The sequence below is a fragment of the Callospermophilus lateralis genome, chromosome 2 (genome assembly GCF_048772815.1).
Source record: "Callospermophilus lateralis isolate mCalLat2 chromosome 2, mCalLat2.hap1, whole genome shotgun sequence".
Lineage (NCBI taxonomy): Eukaryota > Metazoa > Chordata > Mammalia > Rodentia > Sciuridae > Callospermophilus > Callospermophilus lateralis.
Genome location: NC_135306.1, coordinates 27,400,832 through 27,413,392, shown reverse-complemented (window position 1 = coordinate 27,413,392; position 12,561 = coordinate 27,400,832). Strand labels below are relative to the sequence as shown.

Below are 12,561 nucleotides of genomic sequence, written 5' to 3'. Positions count from 1 at the left end.
ATACAGATATTAAATATGTATTTTATAATGGGATCATTTTCAGCAAGTCTGTATTTTTAAATACCATTTGAGTTGTCAGATTAAGGCAAAAGTTAATGGATGTGTGAAAAACAGTAATGAAAGCCAGTTAGTCAAATTATACCACCTTATTTGACTAAAGGGCATAAAAGGACACATCAGAAATGAGAAGGAGAAAAATCTATTTTTAAAATCTATTTGAATTTCCTCATCCTCTGAAATAGATCACAAAAGCACATTTTGGGTGTACATGCTTTTCTTAAAATGCCCGAGATTATCCAAAATCATTCTCTTGATATAAGGAGTCCCCAATCTCTTGATGACTGATTGCTTCACACAGGCATAAGGAGAGAAGCTTTGAAAGACACTTTCATCCTTTATAAACATGGTTGTTTGATTGGATAGATACAGTGTGAATTAACAAACACAATGCAGACAAAGTGTGTTTACCTCACCAGGAGGAATGCCAACACAAATCCTGTCAACAGCAGGCTTCCTCTTCCTCCTATATATCTGCAACAAACAAAATGTAAATTCATGAGCTTCAGTGACTCACAGCTCTTCCAAGCAACTGTGGCAGAGAGGATTATAACCCAAACACGCCATGAAATAAGACTCTATCAATAAGACTAAGTCATATATGATGTGCTAAGAGCCATTTCTCTCTCTGCCAACCAGATATAACTTTGAAGCTCAAAATAAAAGTGAATTTCTTTTTAATTTTTAATCTTGGTCTTTTAAAAAATATATCAGTCACTAATATCTACATATTTTTCCATGTATTGTTTATAGTTCATTTTTAATTTATTTTTAATTTTTTTAGTTGTAGAGGGACCTTTACTTCATTTGTTCATTTTTATGTGATGCCAGGGATTGAACCCAGTTTCTCACATGTGCTAGGCAAGCACTCTTCCACTGAGTCACAACCCCAGCCTAAAATTAGATTCTACAGGATAAAATTTTGCAATCAAAGTATTTCAAATATTCTACGTGTTACAAAAAGTGAAATTTGGGATTCTGCCATCTAAGAGGGCATTGAAATAGACCCTCCTTCTGAGCAATAGAGACATGTCAGCTTTGGTGATTATAAAATTTAAAATCAACCATTTATTCTCCATCCCTCAGTTTTGACTAGATATATAATATTAGTATGTTTTTTCTTCATTTTTTATTGGTGCATTATAGTTGTACATATTGATGGGATTTGTTGTTACATATCTGTACATGCACACAACATAACAATATAATGTTTTAATAACTAACACACAAATAAATATAAGTAAAATAAATAAATTTGAGAATGGAAATTCACATTACAAAAGTATTCTCAGTAGACTCTCTAATTAAGAAGTTTCCATGTATCTTTAAAATAAAATTAAATTGACAGTAGCTTAGTATAGATGCACATTTTGGGAAGCAAACTTTTTCATTAAGGAACTAGGGTAGTTTCCAGCACATACAACTGAAAAATTAAGCCTGTAATAGCCCCTACTCACTATCTCACCTTAGTCAACTCCTTGATTTCCAAGATATCATTCTGTCCTCCACCATCCAGAATTCTCTGTCTTTCCCGCCTTACATCTTCATCCTCATCATTCAAAGGAGGAAGCTTTGCTTTCACTGGTCTTAGAAGAAAAAATTTAAAAACAACCTTTCAAACTCTTTTTAAAAACAAAATCCAGTCTCTAAAGCAATCTCCTAAAACCTACTTGCCACAACTTCCAGCCTTGGCAGGGTAGGGGTTGCAGGATGCCCATAATAGGAAAATCAATTTGATTTTCTTGAGTTCAAATTCGATCCAACCATCCTTGGCAAGTGTTTCCCTGTGTCCCCTCTGTGACCCTCTACCAAGTGCTCCATGAGTTCTGAGCAAAAGCTTACCTGGGTCTGATGAAGAATCTGTACTGGATCAGAACAGTAATGAGGAAAAATACCACCCCTTCCACAGCCATGGCAAAAAGGTTTCGTCCTACCAAGTCCCAAGAGAGTGGTGACACAAAGCGATTCTCCCCTAGTAAACAAAATATAGAAATCAAGTCAGAATGAAGGTGTCAAGAACCATGCCCTTCTTCAAACATGGGATCAAGTTCACCTATTTTCCTAGAAACACCAATGGCTATTACCAAAGAAAAGGAGAAAAAATAATGAGAGTGACTACTTTTCAAATCTGACTTGTGGGAACATACTACTACCCTGTATCAATCAGAATTTTAGAGCCAACATGTCTTAGATCTGTAACTTCATGTCAGATAGCAAATATCTTTTGAATGAGATAGGCCAAAAATCCTTTTAGATTAAGGCAAACAATCCAGGATAATTTTTAAGGTCAGTATTTTAATGAATTCCAAGTTTTAGTAATAAGAAATACTAGAAAGCACATTAAAAAGATGACCATTTCAATGGCACATAATGTAACCCAGTGACTCAATTAAGTCACCTGATTTTATCTAACTATTCCTTAAATTCCTTATACATCTCCTTTGTACCTCCAAGTTGAAGAAAGTCCCTCTTCTATGTCCGTCAAATAACATGGCCCATCTAACTACATTGGCCAGTAGATGAATGATAGTCATATGATGATACGAGAAATATTTTTAACCACTCTAAAGGTAGAAAGAGCTGCAGTGAATTATCTTTTTATAGACTGTGTAGAAGATAATATATGACCTCCAGGCCTGTGATTTTCCTAATAGAGTCAAAGTGTACATCTCTCCTTCTGATTCTTGTTCTGTAAGTCCCAATGCTGTGTTACTTTTTCAGTAATTCTAACAAACTCAAGTAGTAGCATGAGGCACTGGGTCCAAGCAAATGCCAGCATTTTCCTTACTCCCAAAAATGCCTTTCACAGATAAATAGCTATGTCACACTACACCAGAACAGCTGTATTGGCATAAACATTCAGGGGGGCAAGAGGAATATGGACATACAGTGCCCCATTCATCAGTCCCTTTCCAAAACAAAAGCTAGGGCCCAAGGCCCATGCAATTGCCATCTCTTCTGAAGCCTCTAGCAGCCACTGCTCCACTCACCAAATCTTTCCAGGGCATCAGCCATTGCCTGATTTTTCACCATATCAATGAGCCCTCGTCCCAAGCAAAAATGTGGGAAGATCAAGAACACAGACTTCAGGATATCATTGATGTTATTCAGCTTCTAAAAAGATAACAGAGAGAGAAAGTATGGATATCAATCATAGTTTAGGCTAAAAATATATCCAAGTCTGAAATATGGGAATAAAGAAACTATTTGATTCCCTGAGGATAAAATGAACCTTTGAATTCGGATACCAATAAATAGGAGTAGGCATTTTCCATATTTTTAAAAAACTTTGGAGTAATGCTGTGGTTATAAAAAAATGAACAAAGAATAGCAACAAGGCTATGTTTGACCAGAAGCAAATCCATAACAAAATATTTGCTTAATATTTTAAAAGCAAATTGCTTGTGTCTGGGTCAATATTTGAATTTTAGGATTTTGCTAGAATTTTATAAAAATCTTCTTAAATACATCAAAAATTATTATGACACCCAGCCAACATTGGCCACAGATCCAGGGATTAAGGAAGTTACTATTTGTAAGATGAACTGTGCTGGGGCATGGGAGAGGTAAAAGCTAATGAATAAATAGTCTCTGTGGTTAGGAAGAGAAACATGAAAATAGGAAACGACTATGTAACTGGATATGTGTGGTACTAGAGGCAGAACGGAGGGCTCTGAGGGCCCAGGGAAAAAGAGAGCACATCCCAAAGGGCAGAGTAGCATAACATCACCTTTGAGCTAAATCTTGAAGGGCAGGGAGAATAGTACCAGGCTCTGCAATAGAAGAAGGGCATTTCAAGCCAAGCCTACAGGATTATGCTGGGTTTAAGGGACAACTCTGCTAAAGTTACAGGGCTTTGAGAAAGGGTGTAGTGGGAAACGGCCAGGAAAGGTTGTTCATCTATGAAACCCTTGTGTGCTGAGCTAAGGTATTTGGACAAAGGCAGTGACAACAGGAATGGAAGGAGTCTTGTTTATGAGACATGTAACTGAAAGAACTGATGGCATGACCAGTCAAACATGTGAAATAAGCAATAGCAAAGCATCAAGGATGATTCCAAGAGAGCTGGGTTGGGCAACTGCATTGGATGGTAATGCCAGCAAGTATGACAGGAATGGCAAGAGAAATACTAGGTTCTAAGGGGAAAGATGACGACATATCCAGTTCTGGGTATCTATAAGTTATTTAAATGAAGCCATTCACCAGGTATGTGAAAATGGGAGAGTACAGTTCCAGGGAACAATCAAGACATAAATCTGAGAGAACAATAAGACACTGAGAAAGGCAGTGGTACACGCCTTGGGATTGAATGGTATTGCCCAGATATGGTGTCTCAAGTGGAAAGCAAAGCTGACAGAGGACTGAGCCTTGGGCAAAGTGACACTGAAATGGTATAATGGCATAAAAGAACTTGACAAAAGAAACGGAAATGTTTGGCCAGGGAAATATAAGGCATAGCAGGAGACAAAGGTATTATGTAGACCACGGAAGGCAGTATCTGAAACAGGACGGAGTAGTAAGCAGAGTCAAAGTCACAGAGAAGTGGAATAAGATCATAATTAACCACTGTCCTCTGGCACCCAGAAGTGCCCATCCCAGTAGGAGGTGCTCTTTCTACAGAACTCACATTGTTGGTAAAGAGCTCTAGCACAAAAGTGGCCACACTGCCATTGATGCCGATGAAGAGGTTCACGCTGGTGAGCACCACATAGGCTGTGCTGGGGATCTTGAACACAAAGGAGGCTGGGTACATAAGAGGTGTGATTGACCACCTGGTGAGACAAGAAGATAAATGTCCATTGGAGTCCTCTACCCTTCCTATGACATTGGATACTATATGCCTTACCCACTTTCAGAGTCCCCTACCCAAAAGTGCCTTACCCATATAGCAAAAGAAGAAGGGCTAGCACAGGCAGGTTGGTGGAGGACACATAGGACTTCTGCTGAAAGCAGATGAAGATGATAATGACCAACGTAGCAGGAACCACATAATTGCACTAAAAGAGAAAACAAGGAAATAAAGTTAACTCGCAAGTCAAAAATACAGCACATTCCAAGTCTTTACCATCACCAGACAAGAAAGGGCAGACAAACATATTGGAGAATAACTTTGAATTAATGAAGCCACATAAACTATTAATCAAAATACGGACAATACATTGTGACAAGCATTTTACCCTTGGTTGGTTTTATAAACTGCATGCCCTTTCTGTCTTTCTCACAACTAAGCCAAGGTGTCACGCTCAGTAAACTCACTGAACGATGGATCCTCAGTCAGAGGAATTTCAATTTCACAGGAGACAAATAAGCTTCCATTATTCTTCCCAGAGATGATTGTGTCTGTTTCATCATTAATGCTATATTATAGTCTGCCCAAGTTCAATCTCACATGTAATCTATTTGTGAGGTAAGCGCTCATAACATGAATGTCAGAATTGTTTCATCACACTGAGAATAATTTGAAAGTCTGTTCTGACAGTGCTTCAGGCATTAAAATGCAGAAATAAAGACCTGACCACAGAACAATTATGAGATTTCATAGCTGGCAGGGCAAAGCACAGGCAGGTAGGTGACAGTGATTTTTGTCAGCTGTTAAAAGAATTGCAGCTTAAGGCTACCGGACTCTGCATTAGTCCTATCCTATCCAATGTGTTTATCAACAACTTAGATGAAGATATGCTGATAGCAAATTGCAGATTCTAAACCAGGTAGAGGCAGATAATATACAAGAATATAAGTGATGTCCCTGAGGGTAGGGACTCCATCTCATCTCTGAATCTCCTATTCCTGGCATAGTCAGACACAGAGTAAGCACTCAGTATATTTTAAATGAATGAAGTAATTACTGGACCAAGATAAAACAAAAACAAAACACAATGGACACTTAATTAGATGCAGTTTAAAAGGGATAAGTGTAAAGTTTAAGTTCTAAAAAGTTAATTGTATTAGCATAACACAAAAGCTATCCAATTTAACAGTCATTTTTGTGAAGTAAGATTCCAGTTCACTATCAAGTTGCCAATAAGACAGTGCTCTTTCTAAAATGCAGAATAGAAGTATGGAAAAAAGATCAATTCCCTCTAGACTTGTAACCATTCAAACCATCGCCTGAATACAAGGTTAATTCTGGACTTTGCTTTTCAAAAGGGACATTAACAATATGGAGTATGGCCATGGCGGGACAATCAGATCACACAGGGGTCAGTCTTAGAGTCTTGGTATAGTAAGTAAAGACATCATCATCATCTCCATCATTATCACTCACATTGTTACAGTGCTTTAGAGATGACTCAGTGTGTTTTCATTTATCATCTCATCTGTGGAAGACTTTGGTTAGATGAGAGTTGTCTTTAAATATCTGAGGAGCCATGCAAAGAGGAAAGAACTAGATTTGTTCCTTATGGCTTAGAATTCATGGAATTCATAAGGAAATATAGGTCAACTTCACTTTATTATTAAATCAGAACTTCAGAATTCTTTGAAGGCTTCCATATTGGTCCAAATAGAAGCAATATATTAATTATAGCTGGTACAAAAACATATTTGCAAATGAATGAATAAGTTTATGGTAAAATGTATGGAGTTTTTAAAGAACATATGGCTTTCCTAACAAGATAAAGAATATCTTGACTATAGGTCAAAATTTATCAGAGAAGTTAAAAATACTGGCTTGGGAGAGTCTAAGGTCTTTCCATTTCTGTTTCTTGGGAAAGTTTTCAAATAGGAAATTAGGTAATAACTGTCATCAGTGTAGTCAGATATTCTTTCCTGTGTGAAGTCAGCTCTGCATCCAGCACTATATTTGGAGTTATGGAAGTGTATAAGTGTCTTTCCCATTCCCTTTTTCATGCACCTTTAGAATAACTGGAACAATTCTCAGTGACAGGTGCTCTATCTTATATATGCCATTTCATGGCCCTAATGGAGATTCATACAAAGATAGTAGGCCTGTGCCCTTACCATATCCCAGACAAAATTGGAAAGCCAGTAGATGACAGGCTTCACTCCACTGATAAACTGTAGGTGCTTGGCTTTGCTGACCCGCTCCTGGATCAGGAACACAACAAAGCTGGCTGGGACAAAGGACATCGCAAAGATGACACATATGGACACAAGTACATCTACTGACGTGGTCATCCTAGAAAGAAAAAAGGCAGTGAAGATCAGAGGTGTCTTTGATGCATTTAAATTATGAAAATACAACCAATGAGGAGACATATACACAGAGAAAGACATTCACAAACACACACATCCAAAGAAAGCTCAGGGAAAAACATCTGTTCACCAAATATGTTTTATTCAAGGTTAAATATGATCATTTGCAAGTTTAAAAAAATGACAATTCAAATGCAAACCTGAGCCCAGTATAGTGGTGTACCCTTATGATCCCAGCAACTAGAGAGGCTGAGGCAAGAGGATCGCAAGTTCAAGATCAGCCTCAGAAATATAGTGAGGCCCTAAACAACTTAGTAAGACCCTGTGTCAAAATAAAAAGGGCTCGGGGTGTAACTAAGTGGTAAACTTCCCCTGGATTTAATTCCTGGTATTATTTTTTAAAAATCATATGCAAAGCTGATTTCACTAAGGTTAAAGCATCCACTGCCATACGAAGCTGTTAAAGGAAGTCTGGGTGTGGTCTAACAATATTCAATTTTATCCATTGTTCTTTCTTTAAAATATTGTATTTTTAGATGGACACAATACCTTTATTTTTTTAATGTGGAGCTAAGAATCAAACACAGTGCCTCATATGTGATAGACAAGTGCTCTACCACTGAGCTACAACCCCAGCCCCTTGTCCATTGTTCTTAACATTGTAAGAGCAGTAAATAATAAATATCCATACACACAAAAAATAATGGTATGAAACTACTCAAATAAGTTAATATTTGTTGCTCTAAGTAAGTTTTAGAACAACACAATGTAGCATACCAATCTAACACATATGACAATTCTCTCAGATTCTTTTTGTAAGACACTTTACAAGCCAATTAAGAAAGTGTTGGTATAAAGATCCCTAGTGTCCATTATTGATATTCTATAGGAATTAAGTAGAAACTAACTGCACCATGCTCCATTTATAGAAAGGGGATCTGACATATTGAATGTCAACTCTGTGCTGGGAGCTTGGCTGGGCAATTTACATAAATGGCCTCATTTAATATCAGACATCTAGAAATTTCACAGTCTAGATTTAAACCCAGATCTCTATAATTCCAAAGACTGTACTGACTTTAAACTTCACACACACACACAAATTCAAGACAAATTCAAGTCAAACTATTTAAAGCATGTTTCACTGGTTAAAACAGTTTTAAAACAAATGAAACTGACTTTCATGTGTTAATGGTGAATTTACTTATTTTAGGATTGTATTAACAATTTTCAACTTGCTTTATATGAATTCACCAAATATAATGATTTTTACATATCTGTGCCATTTTCTTCTACAATTCAAAAAGGCCCTGCTGGTCAATTTGAAAAGTGATCTTTTCTGCCCAGAGTCTGGATGGACCCAGACTTACATACTGTACTTGACTCTGCAACAGCTACCCTACAACGAGCTTTCTATCTCCCTCTCCTGCTCCAGATTTCCCCAGTACCCTCTCCTCACCCCATTCTTTTAGACACAGCCATACTTACAGAGCCACTTCTGAAAGCTGCTGCTTGGTGAGATTCAGGGGGTGATTGAAAGCAGTAATTCCATACTGGCTAGGGTTCTCTCCCTTCTGCAGGTTGGCCCGGAGAATGGCATTGTTGATGACATTCAGGAAAGAGCTGATAGCATGCCAGCCTTTGTTATTGAACCACACCTGAGATAAAACATAGCAGGTAAAAGATAATGTTCCTAAACACTACTCTCAGAAGTAGGTACATACACACACACACACACACAAATCATGCACCTAAATTTTAGAAACCCAAGTCATATACCAATACAAAACACTGCAGAACATGGCAGAGTGATGATAACACAAGGATACAACCACTGACCATGGGGCCCAGGGTTGTACTGAGGACCTTGTATCTTTAACTCATATATTCCCTATAACTATTTGGAGAGAGCCATGATTATCGTCCCCATTTTACAGATGAGAAAACTGAAGGTTAAGTAATTCAAGTCAAAGTCATAGTGGTTCACCTTTAAAGTCTGGCAACAAAACAAATTCTCTTAATCACTCCACTATATGGCCTCCCTAGTGGATTTAACTGTTTGCTCTTTTCTGTCATGAATACCCTATCAATTTTACTATGGCTGAAAATACTTCAGGGAACAGGATAGGTTACCAAAAAGTTAGTAAAACACAGACAGCATTTTACCTTGACATTATTTTTGGTGTCCAGTCCTGTCATGAATCTTCCCAAGTTGTTGAGAAATCGATCTGCAGAACTGTCCTGTAAACAACAAAAACCCACCTCAATTGTGATGAATCAAACAGGTAAAGGGCAACAGTCAGTCCGGAAGCTGTGGACAACAAGACACCCCTATCAAGAGCAACACCACCACTACCACAATAAAATTAAATTTAAAGCCATTAAATGATTCCTGAGAACCAACTGACCAGAAGCCTACAGCATAAATGTTTCCATAATGCCACAGTCTTAAAAATATCTGAGGCATCCTGTGGCTTGAAGTCCCAAGACTGTTGTCTGAATAACCTGGCAATGAGAATTTCTTCCAAGTGTTCCCCTGGCATCATCTCAAGAACTACAACCACAATTTATATGCAGATGTGTAAGACATTAGGGCCTGTGTTCCAAAGGCAAAAGTACAGACTGGACTCTAGGACTATCACTGCTGTCCAGGATCACAAAATCCATGTCATATGACTCCCTCAATTCTCAGTTCAAAATGGGAAATCTGAGATACAGAGAAATGAAGTGTGTGCTCACTAGGACCTGAAGACCAACCAGCCAATTTAAAAATGAAACTGATCCATTTATGTTTAGTTAGTGATTGTTTTGGAAGTCTGCTTGAAGGCCAGTTTATTTACTACTGGCCAAACTGACAAACAGTTATTCTAAGAACTTTTAAATCTCTGAATCTATTTGTGGTCTACACTTTCAGGATTTTAAGTATACACTGAATAATTCAATCTTGTCTGGTTGAAGTCACAGAATACCAATGATGGCTCAGTAGTCAAAGATGATCTGAACAATGAGCTGCTAGCTAGTCAGATCTATCTGCCCACTATGCTCATGTCCCAACAGCTCCAAGCCCTTTCTTCCAACATGTCTCAAGATGGATATACTACCTTGGCCAGCTTCAAATGTTTCTTCATTTGCTTGATGGCATCATTAACTTCTTGACTTGGAGGAAGTGCTTGAGAGTTACTGACACCGAGGGAAAACCCACCATACCTAGAAGAACAGCCTGACATTAAAACCCAGTATGCCATATGTGATCACCAGCAGCAGACACCACATGAGTGTGGACAAGCCTCTTAGAGACGCATTTCTTATTCAACCAAAGTTTGATTCAGACAAGTTATACCTTGGATTCTAGCAAGCTATTAATTGGGTTGCTGCCCAGTAGGGAGGTCCTGGGTCTGATTATAGTTAGATATCTGAGACACTGAGAAAAGTAAGGTCATTTATTTCACATTCACTACTGCCTTTGTGGGCAAGCAGATGGGGTAGAAGGGTAGGTGGGGAGGGACATTGTCCCAAGTGGGCCAGATGGGGATAAGAGACCTTGTATCTTTACTAGCATGAGGGCTACTCTGCTCTGTCCAGAGTTTTCAAAGATCCTTGCCCTTGGGGATAAGGCAAGGAAGAAAAGTGTGAAACAGTAACAGGGAGCCTTTAAGGTCCCCTGAGGAAATCACACCAGCCATCTCATTTCCATGATATACAAACTGGATCCAAAGATGCTTCCTTACCCCCTCACATCTTCAAGACCCAGAGGGACAAATTGATTGAAATACAGTGAAAATGCTTTTTATTTTCTCCAAGACCTTCTTGATCTTATGCCAAAGGCCTGAAAAATTGTTCTTGAGTCCCTGGGAACCCCTGGGAACCCCTGGGAACCCCTGGGAATCTGCAACTAGGATAGGTATTTCCCTCATAATGTTACTAGTCCTGCAGACCCACAAAAGATTTCTAAGTGCCCTTAAGGAAATCAGTGAACCAAATTGTTCAAAGGCCTCTGAAGTGGCAGCTGGACACTGAGTAGAAATGCTCTGGGCAGAAAATCCAAGTCTAATCTAAGCCTGTCTATACCCCACATGCTCCATAGATTCTGCAGGGCCTTTCTCTCCTCACAGTGATGTGGCACCCAGGAGTGTGTGAGGGGCAAACAATCCTGAAACCAACAGCTTCCCTCCATCCAATATGCCTGCATAAAAATCATTCTCCCAAGACTAGAAGCACCAGGGAAAATCTTGAGATCAACTTACCTAAACTCATTCACCCAGATCTTATTCTTTAAGCTGCAGAAATAAAGACAGAAACCAAAAATCAGTTCTAGAAACCAAATATCAGTTCTTGATGCTATACCTGATGATGCAAAAGGAGTAAACATCTACCTGAAGACAAAAGAAAGGACCAGAAGTAATCCTATCATCAGGCTGGCACTACAGGACTGTACCAATGGAAAGAAGCCTATTCTCAGCATACCTTGTATTCTAACTTAAAAACCTTACATTAAGGTCATACTTGGGTTGAGCCAGTTTTTAAAACCATCTTACAAACCAAGGCATGAATTAACTAGAAGTTTTTTCAATTCAAATAATTCATCAGTTACAAATGACATATGGAGAAGTTATGTTAATGACTCAAGGTCATTACATTTTTGAACAGCTTTATCATTTAAAGATACTGAGCTTCTAACACAGATACCCCTCTTTATCAAGCTGCTGGGAAGGGAACCAGAACACAAATTTTCTGAGCATTAACTAAACATTTGACACTATGCCGCCAGGTCCCAGAAGCTTCAAGGTTCCATAGCCACGAGCTACTGTATCTTCTCAAGGTTCTCCCCATGATACCACATGAGCATCTAAGACACTTCACACATATCACTTCATTTGGTTCTCACAACAAACTTGTAGGAGCAACAGTAATATCACTTTTAATACAAATTTCAGACTTTTTTCCACAATACTGGAGATCAAACCCAGAGTGTTGTGCATAGTAGGCAGGTACTCTACCATGGAGCTATATTCCCAGCCTCCAAATTAGAGTTTTAAAAGGATAACAAAGAGAAAATTTTGATTACTGTCACTCAGAGTTGTCCCCTTAACCTGGAGGTAAACCACCACCACTCCCTTTTTTCAGATTAAAGTTCTGCCTGAAAATGCTCCTGGTCAAGCAACTAGTTAGTGGTAGAATTCAAATTTGAATGCATACTTACTTTCATTCTAGACAAGGCTGCCTCAACCTTTAAGCTAAAAACTGAATGCTCACAGTACCTCTACGCATCATTTCTAGTTTGGGATGATATCCTAAACTTCCAGTAGAAACATCAAGCTATACTCTGGCAATCTCCCCACCATGTGGGTC

At 38.5% G+C, this 12,561-nt stretch overlaps 1 protein-coding gene across 2 annotated transcripts in view; it reads right to left on the bottom strand.

Annotated features, from left to right (window-relative positions):
- The window catches only part of Abca1 (ATP binding cassette subfamily A member 1), a 131,080-nt gene that overhangs the window by 9,253 nt on the left and 109,266 nt on the right, over positions 1-12,561 (bottom strand). Inside the window, exons 33-43 of one of the 2 annotated variants that reach the window (XM_076845735.2) lie at positions 11,457-11,489; positions 10,314-10,419; positions 9,379-9,453; positions 8,701-8,870; positions 7,018-7,195; positions 4,939-5,054; positions 4,685-4,829; positions 3,048-3,168; positions 1,900-2,029; positions 1,523-1,643; positions 469-531 (exon numbers count right to left, since the gene is read on the bottom strand). In XM_076845735.2, coding sequence (XP_076701850.1) covers positions 469-531; positions 1,523-1,643; positions 1,900-2,029; positions 3,048-3,168; positions 4,685-4,829; positions 4,939-5,054; positions 7,018-7,195; positions 8,701-8,870; positions 9,379-9,453; positions 10,314-10,419; positions 11,457-11,489 — 1,258 coding nt within the window. Of the gene's footprint in view, positions 1-468; positions 532-1,522; positions 1,644-1,899; positions 2,030-3,047; positions 3,172-4,684; positions 4,830-4,938; positions 5,055-7,017; positions 7,196-8,700; positions 8,871-9,378; positions 9,454-10,313; positions 10,420-11,456; positions 11,490-12,561 lie in introns of both variants that reach the window. The other variant, XM_076845734.2, reaches the window with a different exon arrangement.